Source organism: Vanacampus margaritifer, chromosome 2 (assembly GCF_051991255.1).
Source record: "Vanacampus margaritifer isolate UIUO_Vmar chromosome 2, RoL_Vmar_1.0, whole genome shotgun sequence".
Classification (NCBI taxonomy): domain Eukaryota; kingdom Metazoa; phylum Chordata; class Actinopteri; order Syngnathiformes; family Syngnathidae; genus Vanacampus; species Vanacampus margaritifer.
This window is the reverse complement of record NC_135433.1, coordinates 23,489,489-23,512,790: the sequence shown is the minus strand read 5'-3', so window position 1 is coordinate 23,512,790 and position 23,302 is coordinate 23,489,489. Positions and strand designations below refer to the sequence as shown.

General features: G+C 40.7%; 1 protein-coding gene across 1 annotated transcript; it reads left to right on the top strand.

Annotated features, from left to right (window-relative positions):
* Positions 1-724: 724 nt before the first annotated feature.
* metrnla (meteorin like, glial cell differentiation regulator a) lies at positions 725-10,704 on the top strand. Its single transcript, XM_077559857.1, has 4 exons — positions 725-868; positions 8,430-8,818; positions 9,924-9,983; positions 10,065-10,704. The coding sequence occupies exons 1-4, from the start codon at positions 750-752 to the stop codon at positions 10,382-10,384; spliced, it is 888 nt and encodes a 295-aa protein (XP_077415983.1). The 5' UTR covers positions 725-749; the 3' UTR covers positions 10,385-10,704.
* Positions 10,705-23,302: the final 12,598 nt, after the last annotated feature.

The window sequence follows — 23,302 nt, the reverse complement described above, 5'->3', positions numbered from 1 at the left end:
CCCTGTGCTACTTTAACTTGCAGTTGTGCTCATACGTTTACATACACTTGCATAAAGTGTGAATTGTGTACCGTGTTTTAAGGAAAACATGAGTGATCAGGTAAAACACCATTATTATTTATTTTTGTTTTAATGATATTCGAATGTAATGCTTTTCAGATTAGCGCGCTCATTTGAAGAAACATAGCAATAAAGAAAATAATTCAGTCATCAGTCACAATCATTGAGACCCAATATGAAAACTTACAACTGTAAGTAAAGGAGATGAATCAGTTTCTATTTCTACTTTAAATTGTATCTGTACTTTTCATAAGTACAGAGCGCGAGTACTTTTACCATCTGTGATTTAAGGATACTTGTTTATGTTTTATCACAACAAAAAACAACTTCGAGTCACCTTTCTAGACCCTGAAATATCCGAGCGAAGGTGTGATCACTTGAATGCGTCTTAACGGGGATACACAAGCGACGAGTGAACGGGGCGTGACGTGGGAGGAGCGTTCACGGTCGCGGTCGAAACTCGGAGCTCGGAGAGTATTACTGAAAAGTGTGAACGAGGAGAATCCACGGTGGCAGAGAAGCGAACCCACGAAGGAAGTTTCAACTTTTAACACAGAAGCTATTTACAGAAGAATACATAAGGAAAGTAAACCAGGGTTGTTAGCCAAGCCGAGTGGACGACCAGAAGGAAATGTGGCGGCGGACTTTGAAGCCACTTTGAGGCGGAGAAGAGGCGAAGGAAGACAAACATGCTCAGCCAGCCGCGGCTAGCCTCCTCCCGGCTACATCTCCTCCTCCTCCTCGTTCTCAGCCGATGTCGGACTTCTCTGTGCCAGTACTCGAGCGACCAGTGCAGCTGGAAGGGCAGGTGAGCTTTAAAAAAGAAAAAAAGGAAGCACATTTGTATCCAGAAATTTAGACAAAAAAAAAAACCACACACACTCGAGGAGCCATTTTTGAGCTGAAATCAACTGGAGCCTTTCCATGACTTTCTACTTACAGTTGTAAAGGAAACTAACATCTCAACTAGTCACTAGTTTTTAGGGGTGTTGGAAAAAATCGATTCAGAAATATATCGGGATATTACAGGGCGCAATTATCGAATCGATTCGATATGTGGCTGAATCGATTTTTAAACATCTTTTTTTTAATGGGAATATTCAACAAAACGTCTCACTTAGAGTTAGGATTCACACATTAAGCATGGAAGAAAGTTATATTAATGGAACATTAAGCCTTAATATTTTATTTCGGTGCTGTTCAAACATGAAACAGACTGCAACCTGTTTGTTAAATGCAGTGGCTCAGTTATAAGCCTGAATTTTCAGATAAATAAATACATTTTCATACAAATCTTACAGTGTACATGTACAAGTTTACTGATTAGTATTCTCTAAATTTGAGGTTTTTGTTGTTGTTGCAATAATCAATTTATAGATTCGCATCGGGATTAATCGGTATCGAATAGAATCGTGATACGAATCTAATCGCCAGGTACTAGGCAATTCACCCCCCTAGTAGTTTTCAAAGGGAACATTATACCATGAATAAGAAGATTCTCTAATGAAGTATCTTTTCTTGTAAATGTAAAGTAATATTCCATAACGCCGTTTCCCAATAATTCCCCACAAATATCTTAAAATAAGCAAACTTTATGAGTTGTGGACACAATTTCCAGCTACTGTGCAAATTTGAGCAGAATTTTCCTGATCTTTTTCCAACTCAAAAGTGGTTCCTCCATGATGGGAACATACATATCTACATACAGTATATTGTATATGAATCCAACTATGATATTGACATATATAATGTATCACAAAACATCATACGAGCACGAGCAATCCCCTAGCAATTGTGAATGCCCCAAAGTTTTTAGTGATCATAGGATGCTTAGGAAGAAGAAAAAGCATTGTTTTTATGCAAAACTGACATATATGGCAATGGCATTGACATAAATGATATAAACTAATAAGAAAGACTACAAATGAATCACCTTTTAACAATCCAAGATTCCATAGTGGCTGTAAGCAACATTGGAAAGGATGCTTAGAAAGCAGTACACATCTTTTCTGTCCATGATGTCTGCTTGAGGAAAATGTTCAGAATTTTAGTGTAAAGGCTTAAAATGTAGCATTTTAAATAATAGCTAATATCCAACTAAGCAACCGGCACAATTTGTGGTGCGAGCATGTGAAGAATTTGTGCTACTATTTTGCATTATTGCGCATTAATGTTGCAGAATTGTTTCAATAATATAACATATATAGACAATATAAAGAAATAAACTGTTTTTATGAAGTGTGAATACTGTATGTACTGTAGTATTTGTGTTTTGGATATGTGCCTGTAAGGGGTATTGGCCTAGTGAAGTCAGTCTGGTTGGCTGGTTAACCTGAGTGTGAGGCTTGGGTGTGAGTTGTGGCCTACAGCAGGTGCTGGCGTGTGTTGCCATGTCGTATTTGTGCGTTTGACTGTTTGTCTTGTTTCATAAAAGTGTATCAGCGAATGTGGCTCCACCTCTTCGGCCAGTTTGCTGTGACTGTGGGGAGCCGATGCATTTGACATGTGATTACTTAAGTGTGAATGAGCGGATACGCTAGTAAAAACAAACCCTAAGAAAATCAGCATCCAGTGAGAATGATAATCACAAGTTTGGTCGCACCCCCATCTGCTGAAATGTGTTTTGCGCTTTAAAGGTTGGCCTGAATACTGTGGTTGAGTTTTCCCCCCCTCTAATCCTCCAGTCAGGAGGGGCATACCGTTCACCGCTTTGAGCCGCGCACCAATAATCTGGTGTTCATTAGCAGCCTGTTGACTAAGATCCTTTAATTGCATGCAGAAATGATGGAAGTGGGACGAGGCTTGAGTTAATTAAAGGCACGCCGAGCCAAACTGCGTGTGCCCCGCTACGTTTTTTTTTTTTTTCAGATGTACGCCGCATTCATAACAGTGGGGGTTTGGGGGGGTGGGGTGGGGGGTGGGGGGGTTAGCTGGGGAATCTAATTTTCAGGAAACAGGGCGTTTCTCCCACCGGCGTCTGACCGCGCGCTTGGCACGCCGCTCAGCCGCTGATGGCTTCCTGCCTCCGGCCTTTTTTTTCTTTTTCTTTTTTACAGCAGAATGACTGACGACCGAGTTTTTTTCGTGACATTCAATTGGGCAGGCGGTCGTCGGGTGGACGCTGGCGCCACAGGCGGAGGTGCTTCCCGGGCAAGCCTCCTCGGCCGCCTTTGGCGGATTGAGATCCAGGGAGGTCGGCTGCGTGACCTGCATTTGCACTCGCACAGAGTATTCGTGGCTACTGTTGCGGCCCTTGTCTGCTCCGAGGCCCCTGTGGACGGCTATTCATGCACTTTTGCCTCCAAAGGCAGCCTGCCAGGGGTGTGTTTGGCCACAGCTCCACAGGGAAAGGGGGGGGGGGCAGTTTGGCCCCCTTTCCACTGCAGCAGTTTCCTAGAGTTCTTCCATTTTTAACCAAGGAGAACAGTCAGAAGAACGAGGGCCCCACCAATACACATCAGGCCTTGCAAAAACATTTACTGTATATTTGACAGGGTTATTGTGCAATTTTTAATCAAACACCCCCGGTTGAAAATTCTACCTATATCTACAAAAACTGGGAAGCATATGTAACAGCACAAGACCTACAAAAAAAAGGGGTTTGTAGCCATATGCTAAATCTACTTGACTTGACTAACAGCAAGTCCACCATTTTGAATTTATTTTGGATTTGGGTGGCATTTTTGGTCATATTTTTTTTTTTGAAGGTCATATTTGAACAAACTCCTCCCACAGAGTTTAGCCAATCATCTTTAAACTTTGAGTGTTTCATCTGAAGGTGTTTAAGATTAAAATGTAATTAAAATGATTTTGCCTAAAAATAAAATCCCCGATTTTTTTTTTTTTAACAAAAAATTCAATTTAGGATTTCTCCCCCCAGATTTTATATCATTATTATTTATTTATTTATTTTACATAAACCAAGAACTTAAAACGTTTTTATTTTATTTGATCAGTTAACAAAAGTAACCATATTTCGTCTATCAATGTGCAAAACTTCTACCTTGAAACAAATACTTCTGGAAATGTAAATCTATGTGTTGATAAAGAAAAGCACAACTTTTTGTTGTCAACTTTGCTTTAAAAGCTAAACCGTGCTACCTGTGTCCCTCAATATGACACAAATAAACATCAGATTTTGGCTTTAATGTAGGAACCGAGGTCTGAGCTTGTCACCCGCACCAACTGTCTGCTGGTTTTACAAGTACAAGTAGTGTTATGCAAATTGAGGAGTCTGTTTTGCCATGACTGGCAAATGTCCTTTTAGCGTTATTTGATTGGCCAGTCCGCGGAGTAAGAAAGTCTTGGCCTGCCGTAAATGGGCAATTTTACCGTGATTAGTCCGCTTCACCACGTTCACCCCTTCACTTTTCAATTTGTTTTGTCACTGAAAATAGGCTGTTATCAGCGTTGCCAGCCCACTATACTACATCTCATAAGGATTTTATTATATCGCAGACGACGCAGAGGCTGATAAGCGTCACGGGCACGGCAAGTAAAAGTAAGCTTGTCTTTCATACCAGTAAGTGCTTGAAGGCGAGTCCGTCTTGACAAGATAGCCTACATGTTGCGAACGAACACGCAGCAAGTGTACGTGCACATTTGTGCTATTCACATAAGCTTGTAAATGTCTATAAGCAATCAGGATAAAATATCCAATTTACAGCAGGCTAAAGATTTCCTCGCTCTGGCGATTGACATTCAATATTGGAACCGTTCAGAGCAAAACTAGCATTTGAGTTGCCAGTCACGGCAAAATAACTGCCTAAACAAATGGCGTGGGGCAACTTGAGCAATATACTTGCGGCTCGGTAGCATGAGTTGCACATGCCTGGCTTCTCCCGTTTTCAGCAAGTGGTGAAATCGAGTCTTATTAGCGAGGTGCAACGTGTCCGCTTTGGTGATCGCTCTTATTGCGCCCCTTTCTTGTCATACGGGCTTCCTTGTGTTAATGACTCCTCCACGGTAACATGGTACACTGTTTGCTTTTAGCGGAAGTTTGTTTGCTGTTGTTGAGTTCCGCCCGTATGGAGTGTGTGAGGACACGACTAGCAGAGCTAACGCTACGGAAGCCCATGGGGGCGAAAGCCGCGGGCGCGGCGCAACGAAAGGGGGGAAAAAATCTCAATGTTATATTTGTTTTAATCGTCCACAACAAAACACTCAAATAAATTAAAAAAAAAAGTTACTTATCGCACAGCCCTAATTGAAAGATTAGTAATTTGTCCCATGCTGTTGCTGTGGTGATGCACCTTTTGCAGAGAACATTTTTTTAGGGTCTAAAGCGAAACGAGTACTCTTGAAATTTTGTACACACGAGGCCTGGCAAAAACCTTGATATTTTAAAAGTTATTGTGCTGTGTGTCAGCAACCCAACGTGGTCAGGGTTGAGAAGGCCCTTAATAGTTTGCAGCTCTAGTTTTGCATGTTTTTGTACTTTAAATTTCCATTTCTGTTATTGTATTCATGATATATATATATATTTTGATAATCTGCTGATTAATTGGTTATCAGTATATTTTTTTCTGCCAAATATTGGAATGGCTTAGGCCTATTAAAAAAAAATTGCCACCAGTCAGGCACGTAAGAGAGAGAGAGAACCCAGAATGTTGCTTGTTCAATGCCTTGGCACTAAGCAGGTCCTGAAGTTGCCTGTTTCCAACCAAAAAGTTTAAATGTGTGAATATATTTTTGATTTTTCCATTGTAAAGTGTCCCAAAATATCTGACCAGTACCAACACCCATTTTGGGGCTGGCAGTTGAGGTGGTGGGAATTCACGCCAGATCAGGGTTTACCGAACTGTATCGGACATGTGACATGCACTTAAAATCGTGCACGTACTCACACGCGCACTATGTACGAGCCTGACACAGATGCTGCAGTTGCGCTTTAGGCCAGAGGTGGCAGTTGCCAGTAAAAAAGTGACAAACTGCACAAAGATCCTTTAAGAAAAATCTGAATCTGTTTAATTAATATTTGTAATTATTGAATTAGAATTATGAACATAGTTTTGTCTCATCCTTGCTGATGTCAATGTTTGCGTAACACTTAAGTGATTATAATACGTGTTACTTTCATTAATATTCTAAATCAGTTAACCATTTACTGCCGCCACAAAATTTAATTTGGAATTTAATGTTTGTGGACTTTTTATCATGTCAATGATATTTAAGAATACTTGATGTTCCATATTTAATCAATATCGGATTGAATTGAAGCTAATCGAATTGAAGCGGGGGAAAATCAAATCAAACTGAACTCTTGTGAATTGAAATCATATCGAGGAAATTAGACACAATAGCCAGCCAGTAGTAAACATTGGTCAGTCTTGTCCAGTGCCGTTTTTTGCAGCATTTTGTTGAGGTTAAAGCTTTAGTCGTGGAAATATGATACTGTGGAGTACTTTGGGAAGAACTAAGAATTCTTAAACCCTTTATCCATGAATTGGTTCAGTTTAGTTTGGTACGAGGTCAAATTTTTATTGTAGAGCTATAACTAATTATTATTTTAATCTGTCGACGTATTTTGCTGATAAACAGGATAAAAAACGTCATCCCTTTATTTAAAAACAGAACTTTATTTCAAATTGACAAAACATATATTAAGGTTACTGGTTTGGTTCGTAACATGTCAGAAAATATGCAAAAATGTTGACGATTCTTGTCAAAGTAAAAGCAGATGTTGCTCAATGTTTTATTTTGATTTGATTTGATTTTTAAAGTGAGAATTCTAACTTTAAAGTCAGAAGTCTCACTTTAATCTCAGAATTCTGACTTTATTTTCTGAATTTTTTACTTTAAAGTCAGAATTCTCAAAGTTTGAACTTCTGCCTTTCATAATTCTCACTTTCAGAATTCTGACTTTAAAGTGAGAATTCTGATAATAAAGTCAGAATCCTGCCAGCCTTTTTTTCTCTTCACTCACCCTAATCCTCTTCCATATGTAGCAGCTACGCGCTAGTTTACAACAATCAAGCTTTCTATTCTGCAACTGAAGTGAAATTGTTTGGTGCTGAAATGCGAATAAAGCCCCCGTTGAATACGACGCCCAGTTTTTATTTCACATGACCAAGACGCAGGCTTGGGGAGTAACGGAATACATGTACAGCCGTTACGTTATCAAATTGCAATTTTTTTAACTGTATTCCATAACAGTTACAGGAAAAAACATGTAATCAGATTACAGGTACATTTATTAGAAATGGGGATTACTTCGAGGGATTACAATTTCTACGATGAGAGAGTGCAAAAGAGGGAGAGAGAAGGACAGAGCGAGCGTGTGTGGGACAGCCTGCGCGAGTGGGACCGTTGCGACATGTCGGGGAGGTGGGAACGAACCAACTGACAAGTCGTGTCCTCCACACGCGGGCAGTTTGAAAAAGCTTACCGGACGGGAGGAGGAAATGGCGACCGGTATTCACTGGAACTTACTCAGAGCGAAAGTTTGAGCTGAGAGTCCAGCGGCATGCTACGTGCTGTAGCTTCTTGCTAGCTAGCCCGCTAGCCTACAACCATAATGTGAGTTACACCTTCCAAACAAATCTTCCTCCCACCAATTCACTATTTAAACATCATGCACAACATATACACGGCTAAACTTGTGACAGGGTTGAAAGTTCATTTTGCAGTTGATTTTACGCATCGTCATCTTCATTGAATCTATCTATCTATCTATCTATCTATCTATATCTATCTATCTAGCTATGTTAGGTGTGGTTGCTTTCAGTGACAGCTCGAAAACAACATATGGCCTTCATTCAATCAATCAATCAATCAATCAATCAATCAATTAATAGCCTACATGCTTTTTAATTACACAAGGATTTTTGCTATTTGTAGGCTGCCCGTGTCCCTATCACCCCCGCAAATAGCAGGGGCACATTGTATAGAATATATATTGTGGTGATATTTATTTTTATTTTGTCTTCATGAGCATACTCAATATTGGAGTAATCCAAAAGTAATCTAGTTACATTACTTTAATATTATGGTACTTGGATTACGTTACTGACTACATTTTTTTGCAGGTAACTTGTAACTGTAACGGATTACATTTTAAAAGTAACCCTCCCAACCCTGCCGAGACGAGAGCTGCGTTATCAGGTTATCACGTCCAACAATGTGCAGAAAAGCACTGCGCGTCTGTGTGCTAACGACAACTTTATTTATCATAGAATAACAAACGCCGTGACATGACACAGTGACTGTGTGCTTCTCGTAGGCTCGTGTTTATTCTCATTCATCCAGCTCATTTAGTTCTCAATCGTTACTGTAGTAATACGTGTTGAAAATGTGGACTGGACTGTAGCTAATAGTGAATCTGAGTGATATTGTTATTAATATACGCGCGTCTCCATTTTGTTGTGCAGCGGTCTGACTCACGAGGGGCACACGCGTGACGTGGAGCAGGTGTACCTGCGCTGCTCCCAGGGCTCGCTGGAGTGGCTGTACCCCACGGGCGCCATCATCGTCAACCTGCGGCCCAACACCGCCTCCCCCGCCGCCGCCCGCCTCTCCGTCTGCATCAAGCCCGCCGCCGACTCCAGCGGGAGCAACGTCTACCTGGACCTGAACGGCCGGCTGCGCCTGCTGCTGCGCGAGGAGGACCAGGCGGCGGGAAAAGTGCGCTGCTTCAGCATCCTGGAAGGGGCGCTCTTCATCGAGGCCGTCCCGCGCGCCGACATCAGCCGGCGCATCACTGCCTTCCAGTATCAGCTCGTCAGCGACACGCTAGGATCCGAGGACGCCTCCTTCGAGGGTAAGAGGAACCCCCAACGCGCATCTACACCTCAAGATCCAGTGCGTGCGTGGGCGCGTGCGTGCGTGGGCGCGTGCGTGCGTGGGCGCGTGCGTGCGTGTGTATGTAAAATGGAAGCTACAGCAAAATGTTCCTCCATGAAAGCGAAGCATGTGTTTCCATGCCGTGTACCTGCTGACCCTTCAAACCTGGCAGTTATGCGTCCCCTCCCCCAGCCCCCGCCCAGCGTCCGCTTCCCCCCACCCCACACCACCCTCCTGCTTCCCCTCCGTCAAAGCATCCAAGCCTCCACATCTGTTTTGGCGTCCGTCCGGCCTCACGTCTCCACATCCTGCGTCATTACCGACTCTGTGATGTGGCGCCCCCGACGGTCCTGGCGCGCTTTACAAAGCCGGCATTCTGGTGTCGGGGAACGGATGAACGGATGAACGGATGAACGGCTTCCTCTCTTCTAAATGGTTCTCCGTGCAGCCGTAATGTTGTCCCGGGCAGATGTTCCGCTGTCACTCCCTCCATGGAAAGCTTTTCCCTCCCTCGTTATTGCGACCTCGTCATCTCTCATGACTTGTTGAAGTGGTTCCTAGTTGGCTCGGCGCTATTAGCGATGGACTCGATCCGGGTCCAGATGTTCTGGTATATTCCGACGATCTGTGAAGTGGTCTTCATCAGATGTGACCTGAGCGAGATGCTGACTCAGCTCTCGTTTTCATTCCTGCGGTCGGGTTTCATGGTCGACACGCGAATGCGCCGCAGCTCTGCTTTTATAGAGAGCAAATAGGAAAAATCAAAAACAGTTTCTGTTTAAAAACACAATTTGCTGATTTGCTTCAGGCACTCAACACAATTTTTTGCTCTCCAGCTTCTCCACCAGACAAAAGTGCGACCCCCTCTTGATTATTTGATGTTACAGTACAAAAGTGTTGGCGTTCCATTACTCAATCTGTATATTTGTGAGGATAGGCCTCAGGGCAGCCCACAAATAGTGAAATTCTAATCCAAATTTTTTTTATGTCCAAAAATTATTGTCAATATTTTTTAACAAAGTTTTAGTCACTTCAAAGTAGTTTTACCATTCATGAACCTCATCTTTTTCGTCTTTTTTTAGCACCCTGTCAGCCGTGCAGTGACGCCGAGGTCCTAATGGCAGTCTGCACCAAAGACTTCGGTAAGCGTGTTGGTGTACCACAACAGCAGCTTTTCCCAATTCAAGTAGCGTGTGTAACTCTTGTGCGTTCACGTTGTCCAGTGGCACGCGGCGTCATCAGGGCGGTGCAGGAGGAGGCGGAGGAGGATCGCTGGTCCGTCAGCGTGGACATCAGCCGCCTGCACAGACAGAAGACGCAGGTGTTTGTCCCCGGGGGTCCAAGGGGACGGCGCTGGTCGGGACGCATCATGGTGCCGCTGCGGTGCGCCATCAAACCCGGCGACGGCGACTTCCTCTTCACGGGGATGCTACGCTTCGGCGAGGCCTGGATGGGCTGCGCGCCGCGCTACAAGGACTTCCTGCGCTTGTACAGAGAAGCCGAGAGACTTGGGACCAATCCCTGTCACCTGGACACGGACTAAATGGGCTTGGAGGACCCCCCCCACGCCCCCAATTTGGGGATTTATTTGAGACTGACAGGTGGTCGCCGAGACCCCCTTTGGATGAAATGTAGCAGAACCCGACTTGGTGTACAAAATGTGAATGAACAAACAAGTGTATATTTGGCAGCAACGCATGCTTTGTGAAAAGCGTGATGTACAGAAGAGATTTCCTATCACACAAATCGAATAAGTCAAAAGCTTATTTTTATTTTGTTTACAAAATGCCAAAATGTGAAAAAAAAAGGAGAAAACAAGTCAAATGTTTCTGCCCTTGTGATTAAAATTGTGCTTTAATGACATTCATTTGTACTTTGATGACACACTATGTGCCTTGCGATTGGCTGGCAACCAGTTCAGGGTGTGCCCCGCCTACTGCCCGAAGACAGCTGGGATAGGCTACAGCACCCCAGCGACACTTTTGACGAATAAGCGATTCAGTAAATGGATGGATGGATGATTATTTTTAGATCAATAATTGACTGACTGTTAAAATAAAAACATGTACTTATTATTAAAAAGAAAAACTAAATAAAAGTGAAGAGGTTAACTGACAAAAAAGTTCATTAAATTATAGTAAATAGCTCAAATGTAAACAAACAAAATAAAAATAAAATACACTCAAAAGCATAAAAATAACATTGAGTTTTATATTTAAAAAAAAGACAAATACAAAAACCATTAACATAGGTACAATAAAATTAGAATAAGAAAATAATAAAAGCATAGAAATAAGTTAATTAAAACAATCAAAATTTAGCGGAAAATTTGAAAAAACAACAGATTTGGGGAAAAAATCAAAACAAGAAAAAATATGGATAACTAATTATTTTTCCTGTACAATTATCACATTTTGCCACTTGTTGACTGAGATGACATCACATGTGCTCTGTTCAGGTAACAACCAGTCATTGCTCAGTTTGCTCAGTCACATGACAAAACCCAGAAAACAGGTGAGCCGTGATTGGTCGACTCTTACCTAAACTCTGAGCATCTGCGATTTCAATTTCAGTCACAGTAAGTGGCAAAATGTGTTTGTAAAGATTGTAATTTTAAATGACAAATAATGAAGTTGTCAAGTTAATTATAGACAATATATTAACTTCTTACTGCTAAAAGTGGCTAAATGAGTCAAATATTAACCACGCAACAAAAACTTTTGTTAGCTGTCTTATTGGCCATCAGTGGCTTTGTGCAAGCGCCATTCATTCACAGTCTGGTGAGTGAGTGAGTGGACTTGAAGCAGTCCGACAGCATTGAGAGTGGCGCTAACGGCTAATATGTGGCTAGCATCCTCACGCTAGCTCAACTGACGCCAACGCCGTTCCGTTCAACGCTCGGGCCTCAGAACGTCTGCGGGATTTTTGTAGCGCGGGTCGCCCACGTGTCGGTCAGCCTGAAAGGCGTCATTGTTCCCCGATGGCCGAAGGCGCTCGCTCCGTCCTGTGACTACGCCGCCGTCCAAACTCGGATTGGCGTGAACAACTCCGCTCGACTTCCACTTTTGGTTTCATTTTATACAATTTCTTCTTTTGCCCCACTTGCAAGGACCGACAAACCCCGCCCCCTCCTGGCGTCTGCATTCCGTCCAGTCGTTCTGGAATCGCGCACTGGGAAAGGCAAACAGCATCGCTATGGCAACCGGCCCACACTGGGAACCGTCTCACTTTTTGACGCCGCCACGAAGAAGACGAGAACGAGGAAGGTCAGTGGGGCATATCGCTGCTTTGGAATTACAACATGCTTCCCTTCACAGTTCTTCAGGGGGGGAAATACAGTATATATAATATTTTATATATATATATATATATATATATATATATATATTGTATGGTATCGGGGGAACAAGGCAGATATATATATATATATATATATATATAAACGATATATACTTTTTTAACAATATTTAAGGGATTACTTTGTACTCATTATGTGTCTCCTATCATTTTAAATTAAACGTGTTATTTAATTATTTTCTTCTGAAATGATTAGATACTATGTTTGTACAACTATTATAGACGTGTAATACCATGTTTATTAAAAAAATATATATTTCTTAAAGAAATAAAAGCAGAAGTACAAAAAAATACAGATTATTTTATTACTCAATTCATATAATTATTTTTAATTTAGCATTTAGTGAAAATAGTTCAAGCAAAACGAGAATTTTTTATTTATTTATATGATTTAGTATTTATATATGCTAAAAAATATATATTTTTAAAAAACAAATGTTATTGGGGAAAAAAACAAAGGCAAAAACTGGGATTTTGTTTAGATTTTCCAGATATTTAATGTATGCGTTACTGTAACCTACTTGTGATTGTAATTAGTGATTCAGTAAATAATATTAAAAATAAATTCCAATCATGTGTAAACTGACATTAGTTTGAATCAATGCCTGAATATATGAAATATGTAATAATAACATTAATTCAATATTTCAAATATTAATTGGCCTAATTTATTTTAACTCATTCACTGCCATTGGTGGCTATAGACGTCAAAAATTCATGTGAATTATTTCTATTAGTTTAACTTTTTTTCATTTAATTTAATTTTTTTATGAAAACCTAGAAATATATTTTTTATTGTACATTTATAACAGATATAACATTTGTGATTAATCGTGAGTCAAGTATTGAAGTCATGTGATTAATTATGATTAAAAAATGTAATCGTCTGACGACCCAAATTAATTTTTTTATTTTAATTAGGGGCGATCACATGACTTCACTAGGTAACTAACGATTAATCATACATTTTATATCGGTTCTAAATGTACAATAAAAAAAATTCTAGGTTTTTATACTCTTGTTAACAAAAGTGGAAAAACAATTTAAACTAATAGAAATAGTTAAAATGAATTTTTGACGTCTATAGCCGTCAATGGCAGTGAATGAGGTAAAGGAATTTTTGCTTCGAGAACCCATTTGACATTATCGTAGGTTATTATTTTTTATTTATTCATTTATTATACGCTTGACAGGGTGCAGCTAATTGATTCAATGCAATTTGAAGCATGCGCCTTGTCTCTTCTTTGTGTTTCCCGTCTCGTGCATGCAATCATAGAGGGATGGGGGGCCTTTTTTTCAAGGAAAAGGAAACAAGAAGGAAGAGGAGGCAAAAGTCAAAAAGCAGGCGGACCCCCAAACACACGCACATGAAACTGCTGCGGGGAGACCAGTGGCTAATATTTTAGGCCTCTTCGGGAAGTGCTGGAATGTTAGGAATGTCGTCACTACACGCACGCGCACACAAACGCGTGCAGCTTCCCTGAGCCTGGCTGTCTTGATTAGCTGGAATCAATGGAGCCTCTGTGCTTTTCTTCGTCTGTGCGTGTGTATGTGCGAGAGGGAGAGAGAGAGAGAGAGAGAGAGAGCTCTAACCCCAGCACACTTACACCCTGATAGTATAGTATAGTAGCGTAGGAGGCCGCCACACATGACCACAACACATTACATACAGCGTATATGAAAAGTCTACACCCCTCCTGTTGAAATGCTTGTTGACTTTTGGTGATAAAAAAAATGAGATGAAGCGAAAACCTGAAGAAAAAGAAATTCTGGATGAGAGAGGAAGTAAAAATAAAAAACTAATGTAGTTGCACAAGTGTGCACACTCTCTTCAAAATGTTCTCTCACCCTCACATTCAAAGTCATGGAGTCAGCACACACCTGACAAAATTTGAAGTGCCATAACCAAAAGTTCAGATGTTCTAGTGAGCTTTTCCTGACTTGTTTTACTTACTTTACTTTGATTATTAAGTTGCAATTACAACCACTTTGTTACATTTCAGTTGGTTGGGGTGAATGAACCAATCACTTTAGGGAGTCAGCATACAACCCAATAAAGTTCAGATGTTCTAGCAGGCTTTTTTTCTGGCATTTCTGCCTCATTTTACAGCGTAAGCAAATTAATTCATATCCATATACCAAGTTTTGTTTTATTTGTCTTCTACTTTTGTTTTGCATTTATTTATTAAAATTATTCTATTTTACATTCTTATTGTCATTTTCCCAAATGCTAATTTGTAAACATTTGACTTTTCTTCTACTTCAGTACTTCTACTCTACTACAAGAAAGTGACGTCGTGAATTCAGCATGAAAAGAAAAGGGGATGATGTCATTATGTATCACTTTTGAAATGAGTGTCGTTAATGTAGCAAAACAATCAACAACGTCATCAATGTGTTCGTGTCACTCACTCAACTCGAGCAACCAGTCTCGTGTTCGTCCAACTGAAACTCTCCACAACTGAAAATATGTGCGTGCGTGTGACGCATTGGAAACATGCTTGACTTTGTACACACTACAAAACGCACGACATGCATTCTTCTTCATTCTATTTTTGCTTGAGCAGCATCAGTTTTCTTTTTTCCTTTTGTAAACATGCTTATTAACTCATTCACTGCCATTGACAGCTATAGACGTCAAAAATTCATTTTAACCATTTCTATCAGTTTCACATTTTTTCCCACTTTTGTTAACAAGCGTATGAAAACCTAGAATTTTTTTATTGTACATTTAGAACAGATATAAAATGTGTGATTAATCGTGAGTCATGCGATTAATTACTAAAAAAAATTATCGTCTGACACCCCTAATTTTTAATAATGTTTTTTTCTTTTTGTTTTATTATGGGTATCAGGCGATTAAAATTTGTAATTGTAATTAATCACATGACTTCACTAGTTAACTCACGATTAATCACAAATTTTATATCAGTTCTAAATGTACAGTAAAAAATGTTTTAGATTTTCATACTCTTGTTAACAAAAGTGGGAAAAAAATGTGAAACTAATAATTAGTTCAAAATAAATTTTGACGTCCATAGCCGTCAATGGCAGTGAATGAGTTAACTGGAACCTTCTTCTAAATGACACGTGCGCCCTCTACATCATTTTGTGCCTCAGGAAAATTTCCCACAAGTGTTCCATGAGCCATGAAAGTGATAACAACCACAACTACAACCGTGAGCCACTCGCCTTGTCCGGAAACAAACACAGTGCGGCTCAGCTTCTGGTTGAGATCTCCATTGATTGAGATGTTGGGTTCTTGTAAAGCAGTAAAAAAGTCAGTTGAATGAATCTTCTGTGGGGTTTTTTAAACACAAGTATCAAGTGTAAGTCCTTTTCCCACCTGCGCCTAATCCTCCTGAGGGTGGCCATGTGATCCCTTTGTGGCAAATGGTATCGGCTGTCTTTCAGGTCAACATGTCATGATCAGGTATCAAAGACAATGTGGGGTTTGTGCTGTGCGCTTCTGATCTTCTAAAGTGGTTTGGAGGGCCTGGTCAAACAAAACAAAACAAAAAACTGGGCTTCATACATATCTCTAAAAATGCCTGAAAATATTCAAACTTTCACCACAAAGTTGTTTCCCACAGTGGCACTAATAAAGTTTATTTGATCTTAAAAACAAAACAATATTTTGAAACATGCTGTCTATTGTAACTTGAGCAAACCCTATAATGGCTTACCAAACATATTTTTTAAGTCTATGTAAAAGGTTGTGCTGCTCCTCATGAAGACAATTGTTCAACCTTGGGGTTTTGTCCCTGAGAGAAGTCACGTGGTGGACAGAGGCCACATGGGACCTCCTTGTGTCCCCGCTAGCAGGGGAGTGTTCAGATGACTTTTAATATGTTTGCACCCCCCCCCCCCCCCCACACACACACACACACAGACTTCATTTACTGGGATCAGTTGCCTTTTGCAGTAGCACCATGGCAACAGCGGGGGGGGGGGGGGGCAGTTTCTCATGATGTCATCCCACAGGGCAGTTGATTGACAGATACTTGAAATTGAAGTCTGCACTCTGGAAATGACATGATAATCAGGATCTATCTATCTATCTAATAATGTACTGTACCTACCCATCCATCTCATTTGAAATGTGTTCATGATTTTTGGATGAGTTGAAGCAGATAACAATCTTGCAAGTAGATAAGTTCCCAAATGCATTTGATTTGATGTTGTAGCACTAGTACTCACAAAATCATGGACATCCGCCTCCTGCATTATCCCAAATTGTTTTTTAATTGTATTATTTCATTTTATAATGCCTGTCCTGTGGAGTGTAGCCTATCCCAACAGACAGTCAAATATTATTTCTATTTAAATGAATTTATTTTATTTTTAGTATTATTCAAAATGCTAAAAAATGGAAAATGCAGGATTTTTTTTAATTATTTGCATTTCTTTAACTTTTACAAAAAAATATTTTATGTATTATTTTATTTACAGTATATTTCTTACTTTTTATTTTAAGATATTTTATACTATTATTTTAAGATACACTATTATCTTATGTTTGACTTAAAAAACATATTTGTATTTATTTACTTATTTTATTCCTGTTTTTATTTTATTCTATTTATTTTTCTGATGACAGATGACAGCCAATCACAGGACTTTTATTTATAATCATTATTCATGCCAACGCATGAATAATTATAATAATTATATAATTATAAAAAATATGTAATTTTTAAAATAAATATAATATAATAATTGGCTTGAAAATTTTTTTTTATTTCATTTACTGATTTTTTTAAAAACATTAAAAAATGTTAACAAAAGTAGGGGGAACATTTCTAGATCTGCACATACTGTACATTGCCATCTGCAAGAAAATGCAAATACTTTATCATTTATAGTTCTATTTTTAAATGTAACAAGAAGCTCAGCAAGCATTTGCTTTGCTGTGAGAAGATTTCAAACCACAACAAGTTTGGCCTGACGACAAACAACTCTGCACGGCAACCAGGTCAAGCCCCTCCGACCTCTGACCTTGCTTGTGGGGTAAAAAAAAAAAAACGTTTGTGTCTGAGTGTAGCTTGAATAGCTGGTAAACGCGGGCGTGGCCTCGTGGAAAGGAGGCATCGTTGGTCATTGTTAGCATGTGATGGATGGCGCAATTGAACATGTGACATTTGATGGAGGCCAAATGTGGCCGTGATGGATTGTTGGAAGTAAACGCTTTGTTTGTCCACAGCAGAGCGGATGTGATGGAAATGTTGGGCTGGCTGGGAATGATGGCAAACGTTGACACGTCCTCCCCAATGTTGACTTTCAACTTGGCCCAAAGTGTCAATGCCTGATTTTATATGGAAAGCAAATGACTGAAATAGGCCAAAGAGCAGCAATACCTCCACTTACTTTTGTGGTTTAAATTTTTTTCAAATAAAATGTTAAATTCCTTCAAGTTGTTTCTTGTATTCCTCACCTTCATTTTAATTATCTGATGAGCATGTTTTGTGTCAGTTCCATTCATTTCATTTAGGAGAGATGATTTGCGCTATGAGCCTTTTGAGTTGTGAGTATGGTCATGGAACGAATTAAACTCGTTAGTTAAGGTGCCACTGTGTTTTTATTTATAAACATTTATATTGCAGTTGAATCTGCATAACTTCAACTGGCATTACTGTAAAAATAAAATACATGTACAAACAATTCGGTGGTATGCATTGCAATTCATTGCTCCATTTTAACACAAGAAGCAAATCAGTGCTTTTACACTCGAACAAAATCTTAATACATTGAACTTCAAATAACTGCTAATAATCACTCTAAATTTACTATAGATTAACCGTATCATTAACTAAACCATTACAAAAATAAAAAGGAAACTGAATAATAGTTGAAACATAAAATGCATCCAACTTTTTTCCTCCACAGCGCCATCTGCTGGCTTATTGGCGGCTTGACGTCCTGAGCTGGCAGCAGCTGAACTCTCAGCTGGGAGGAGAAAGGCCAAGTCGGGGGAAAGTTGAGCCTTGCAGCTGAGGGGTCAAATGGGGGCGGAGGGGGGTCGATGGTAATGCTTATTTGCACATGCACGATATGTTGCTGATAATAAATTTGTAGCATCATCACCCATTGTAATTGGGTTGCAATGACAAGTTATTTTTCAGACTTATAGGAGTTGGTATTGTAATTTTCCTTGATGTATCATATTAAAAATGCTACTTCCAAGGTCAGATTGCAGAAATTTTGCATTCTTTGCAAAAACGAAAAAAACAAAAACAAAAGCACTTTGCAAATCTGGCCTCTTTACAGAGACAAAAAAAAATTCCAAACCACAAAAGCATAAGCAATCAATTGGGCACGGGCTGGCGGCCATGTTTGTCTCCACTTGTTGTATTACACGTTTCCCAATCCAGAGACAAGTGCACATTCTTCGACAGGGGTCTCAAAATTACGGCCTAGGGGCCAATTGCAGCCCACCTACTTGACATCAAAGTTTAATGTTAGTTTTTGTGTGTGTGTGTGTGTGTGTGTGTGTGTGTGTGTGTGCTCATACTACATTTGTGTGTGCACATACTACATTGTGAGGACCAAAATATGTCTTTAACCAACAGATTGAGGACATGACTCAGAAACTAACAAGCCTAACCCTGAGCATATTGAGGCATTCCTCAGTAGCTTAAATATACCTCAGTTAACTACTGAATATAAAGATATGTTAGATGCGCCACTTACTATAAACGAGTTGTACAGTGCTCTAGATAGTATGCCTAATGGCAAAGCACCTGGCCCGGATGGTTATCCGGCTATATTTTTTATGCACTTCTGGTTAATGCTTGCTCCACTATTCTTAAGAGTAGTAACAGAAATCAAAACTAAGCCACACATGAATACAGCAGCAATTAAACTTTTATTAAAGCCAAAAAAAAGACCCCACCCTTCCATCAAGTTACCGTCCGATTTCACTAATTAACACTGATATTAAAATTATCACTAAGGCTTTCACATCTAGACTAGAAACAGTAATCTCGACAATCATTCATAGCGACCAAACAGGCTTTATTAAAGATCGTCACTCTACTAATAATATTAGGAGGCTCTTTAACCTTATTAGCATGTCACAGTGGCATGATAAAAAGGCAGTTATTATCATTAGATGCAGAAAAAGCTTTCAACAAAGTTAACTGGTCCTTCCTCTTTGCTGTTTTAAATAAATTTGGCTTTGGGAAATCATTTATCCACTGGGTGTCAGTATTATATGATTCTCCTAAAGCTACAGTTACTACTAACGGGATTATATCTCAGAGCTTTACTTTACAGAGAGGCACAAGACAGGGATGTCCACTGTCCCCTTTATTATTTGCAATATTTATCGAGCCACTTGCAATAGCCATACGCCAGGAAAGAAGGATTCAAGGAATTCACTCTGGGGTAACAGAACATAAAATTAATCTATATGCCGATGACATCTTACTTTATTTAGAAATTCTTCGTTAGGGGAAGTATTTAACTTAATAACTAAATTCTCACAGTTAGCAGATTATTCTATTAACTGGACAAAATCAACACTTCTACCTATTACAGAAAATTCATGGAACCCTGCAAGCCAGGACACACGCTACTCATTTCCTGTAGGTAATTTAAAATACTTAGGCATAAAAATCTCACCTAAATTAACTGATTTAATTCATTTAAACTTTTCTCCACTTCTGGATAACATTTATAGTGACTTGGAGCGCTGGAATAATCTTCCTATTTCTCTAATAGGACGAATAGCCACCATTAAAATGAAAGTTTTACCCAAAATAAACTATTTTTTTCTCAATGATTCCATTTAAACCTACGGCTAAATGGTTCCAGGTGTTGGAAATTTTACTGGAATAAAAAAAAAAGCAAAGATTAGTCTATCTACTCTTCAGAAAAGTAAATCCAAAGGTGGTCTAGAGGCACCAAACTTTATGTACAGTACTACTATATAGCTAACCAGCTACAATATATCATTCTATGGGCACAACCCAACAGAGATACTAACTGTTGGCTGGAACTAGAACAGAAGGATTGTAATAACCTCAGACTTCTAGATTTACTCTTTATTACAACATCGATTAAGCGGCATAATTGTTTTAAAAACCCAATGATTTCCGCCACCCTGACTGCCTGGTGGAAGGCACTAGAAATTTCAAAAGCCCAAGTGGAGCCCTGTGGGCTTTCTCCCCTATGGCATAACCCCGACTTTCAACTTAACAACCAACCGTTTTATTTAGGTGTGTGGGAGCAGAAAGGAATTACACATCTCCACCATCTCTTCTCAGATAATATGTTTATATCATATACATAAAGAAAAAAATTCCAACACTTCGGGGTACGCTCCAACCGCCTGTTTTAGCTAAAGATATTAACAAGCTTTCTCCGACAACAACAAAAAAACTTTCAAAAATATATAAGTTACTTTCATATACTGATAAAATGTCTTTACCCATCTCAAAATGGGAGACAGACTTGTCTATAGCACCAGAATCTGACTTTTGGATTCAAGTTTGTGAAAACGCATTTAAAATGACAAAAACACCGTCTTCGCCCTACAACTCCCCTCCAATTTTAATGCACCACACAACTGTGTGTGTGTGTATGGGGGGGGGTGCCATCGGTTGGGGCAGACCGCAGTATAGAGCAGTGCTGCGGTCCCCTGTCCGTGTCGCCTGGGCCTGGGGTTTGGGGGTGCTGCCCGTCCCCCGGTGCCCCCATCTCCCCTTCTGCCCCCGGTGTTCCGTCCCTCCACGCGGTGGGGGATGGGGTGGCCGCGGTTGCCCTCTCCGCTCCGCTGCCCGGCCCCTCTCCGGCGCCGGTGCCTGGGGGATCCCCGGGATCTGGGGGGCTGCCGGTGATGGGGGTGGCTGGGTGGGGGTGCTGAGGGTGGGAGGGTGTCTGGGGGTTTGGGGGCCTGGGGGCGGCTGGGGCTGGGTTGGGGTGGGTGGGGTTGTTGGGGGGGTTGTGGGGGGAGTGGGGGCTGTGGACCGGTGGGGTGCCTGGCAGGCCTGCAGTGTCCCGTCCTGCTGCGTTGAGTTGGGGACGCGGGGCGCGTTGGGATGGGGGGCACTCCTGCTCCTGGGTTTGCTCTCCGGCCGGTGGCCCCTGGCCCGGGGGTCGTCCTTTGGCGCTGCCGCGGCCTGGGGCGCCCTGGGGTGTTGCGCTTGCTCTGTCCTGGCGGGGGTCGGCGGCTCCCCATTTTGGTGGAGATTTTCATGCATGCCGGATCCACCACAACGGCATCTGTCGAGACTCGGACGCGGTCTGCTTCTTCCTCGGGTCGTTGAGTCGGTGGAGGCTGGTGTCTGTGGATCTCGCTCTGCTTCGTCTGTCCTTCCTTCCTTTCCTCAGTCTCTCCTTTGGTCTCTTGAGGTCTCCCTGATTTGTTGGAATTTAGATGTCTCTGGGGTTGGTGAAGGACTCTGGTTGGTGGCCTGGTGGGTGGTGTCTGGTCGATGCTGGATTTCACTTTCCTTTCTTTTCTTTGGTCCTTCCTCGGGTCTCCTGGCGGCCTCACGACTCTGGCTGAAGGTTTTTCGGTTTGGGTGAACGGTATGGGATTTTTTTTATAGGTTTTAGGTAAACTAATGAATACACACACACTCGCACGCACGCACGCACATACACATACTCACCCACATACATAAAAAAGAGAAAAAAAGAGAGCAATGATGATGACATGTCAAATCGGTAAAATTACCGAATGAACAATACTGAGCTCTCCAGAGAAAAAAAGAAAAAAAGATTGAGGACATGTTTGTGAAGTGAGGACATTTTGGCCGGTCCTCACAACTCAAGACGACTTTTTGAGAGTCAAGACTTGGTTTTAGAGTTTAGGTTTGAATGGGGTTATGGGTGAGGTTAGGGTAAGGAATGGGGGTAGGCAATCATTTTTGATGGTTGGGGTTAGGTGAAGGGGCTAGGAAATGCATTGTCTATGGATGTCCTCACAATTATATAAGTACAAGTAAGTGTGTGTGTGTGTGTGCATACTTATGGGCTACTATAGCTCAGACTCATGACAGCTTTCAGCAAAATGTAATTCTGAAGTGGCACCAAGCAACCACCCCAACCATGAAGAGAAAGGTTGGTGACGACAGCCAATTTCAAGAAAAACAAGACAGAATGGGGTGTTTTTCTTTTTTAACACAGGAGCACCCTGACTGTCATGAATACAGAGAAAGTTGCGGTGTTCAAGAAATCCGATTTACTACTAATACGATTACTGAAATGAGAGCGAGGACGGTCGCCAATCTTGTTCACATTCCGAATAACTGCTAATATTCTGAACTGTTATTAATAAAAACTGAATTTGTTGAACTTTTTTTGTTTTTTAAATACTTGAACCTCTTTTATGTGGAATACAGTAATACTTGATGCAGTCCATACAGACACAAATCTCCAGTCCAATGGCCTCCAGATAAATTGAGTTTGAGACTCCTCTGTTAGGACGATCACTTCTTTACTGCAACAACCAAAAGCTAACTTCAATTGACTGTCATTGGCCAGTCACTCGTTGGCTACTTCCATCCATTAACCTTCTTGGAATTGCTGTGTTCATTATTTTTCCAAGAAATGAATGACATTTTTTATTATTTTTCCAAGAAAAGAATGACATTTTGTATTATTTTTCCAAGAAATGATTGACATTTTTGTATTATTTTTCCAAGAAATGAATGACATTTTTGTATTATTTTCCCCTCCTTTTTGACCGTGACTCTAATGTGAAGTCAAATTGCCTCATTTAGTCACGGCCAATGTGTGATGACTGTGATTTAATAAAAACTGACTTCTCGTTATTCAATAACAATGATGTCATTACCATTCATTCCAATGACCACGATTTCGACATTTCTTCTGACAAAGAAGTCGTTAAGTGAGACAGACAAACGGCAGGCGGTGCGGTGCCCTAGTGGTTGGCACGTCTGCTTCATGGTAAGAGGACCCAGGTTTGAATTTCAACTCAGGCCCCCCCTTTGTGGAATTTTCAATGTTCTGGTCTTGCTTGTTACTCCGGCTTCCTCCCACTTTCCAAAACCTGACATTTGCTTAAATCGCCTCATTAGCGACGTGAATGTGAGCTTGAACGCTTGTCTGCATATGTGCCCACCGATTGGTTGGC

What these genes read in the sequence shown, in the direction of transcription:
- metrnla (XM_077559857.1), top strand. Translation starts at nt 750, where the DNA reads ATGCTCAGCCAGCCGCGGCTAGCCTCCTCCCGGCTACATCTCCTCCTC. An exon ending in CAGTGCAGCTGGAAGGGCAG is followed by an intron (nt 869 to 8,429) that starts GTGAGCTTTAAA and finishes TTTGTTGTGCAG; the next exon opens with CGGTCTGACTCACGAGGGGC. An exon ending in CGAGGACGCCTCCTTCGAGG is followed by an intron (nt 8,819 to 9,923) that starts GTAAGAGGAACC and finishes GTCTTTTTTTAG; the next exon opens with CACCCTGTCAGCCGTGCAGT.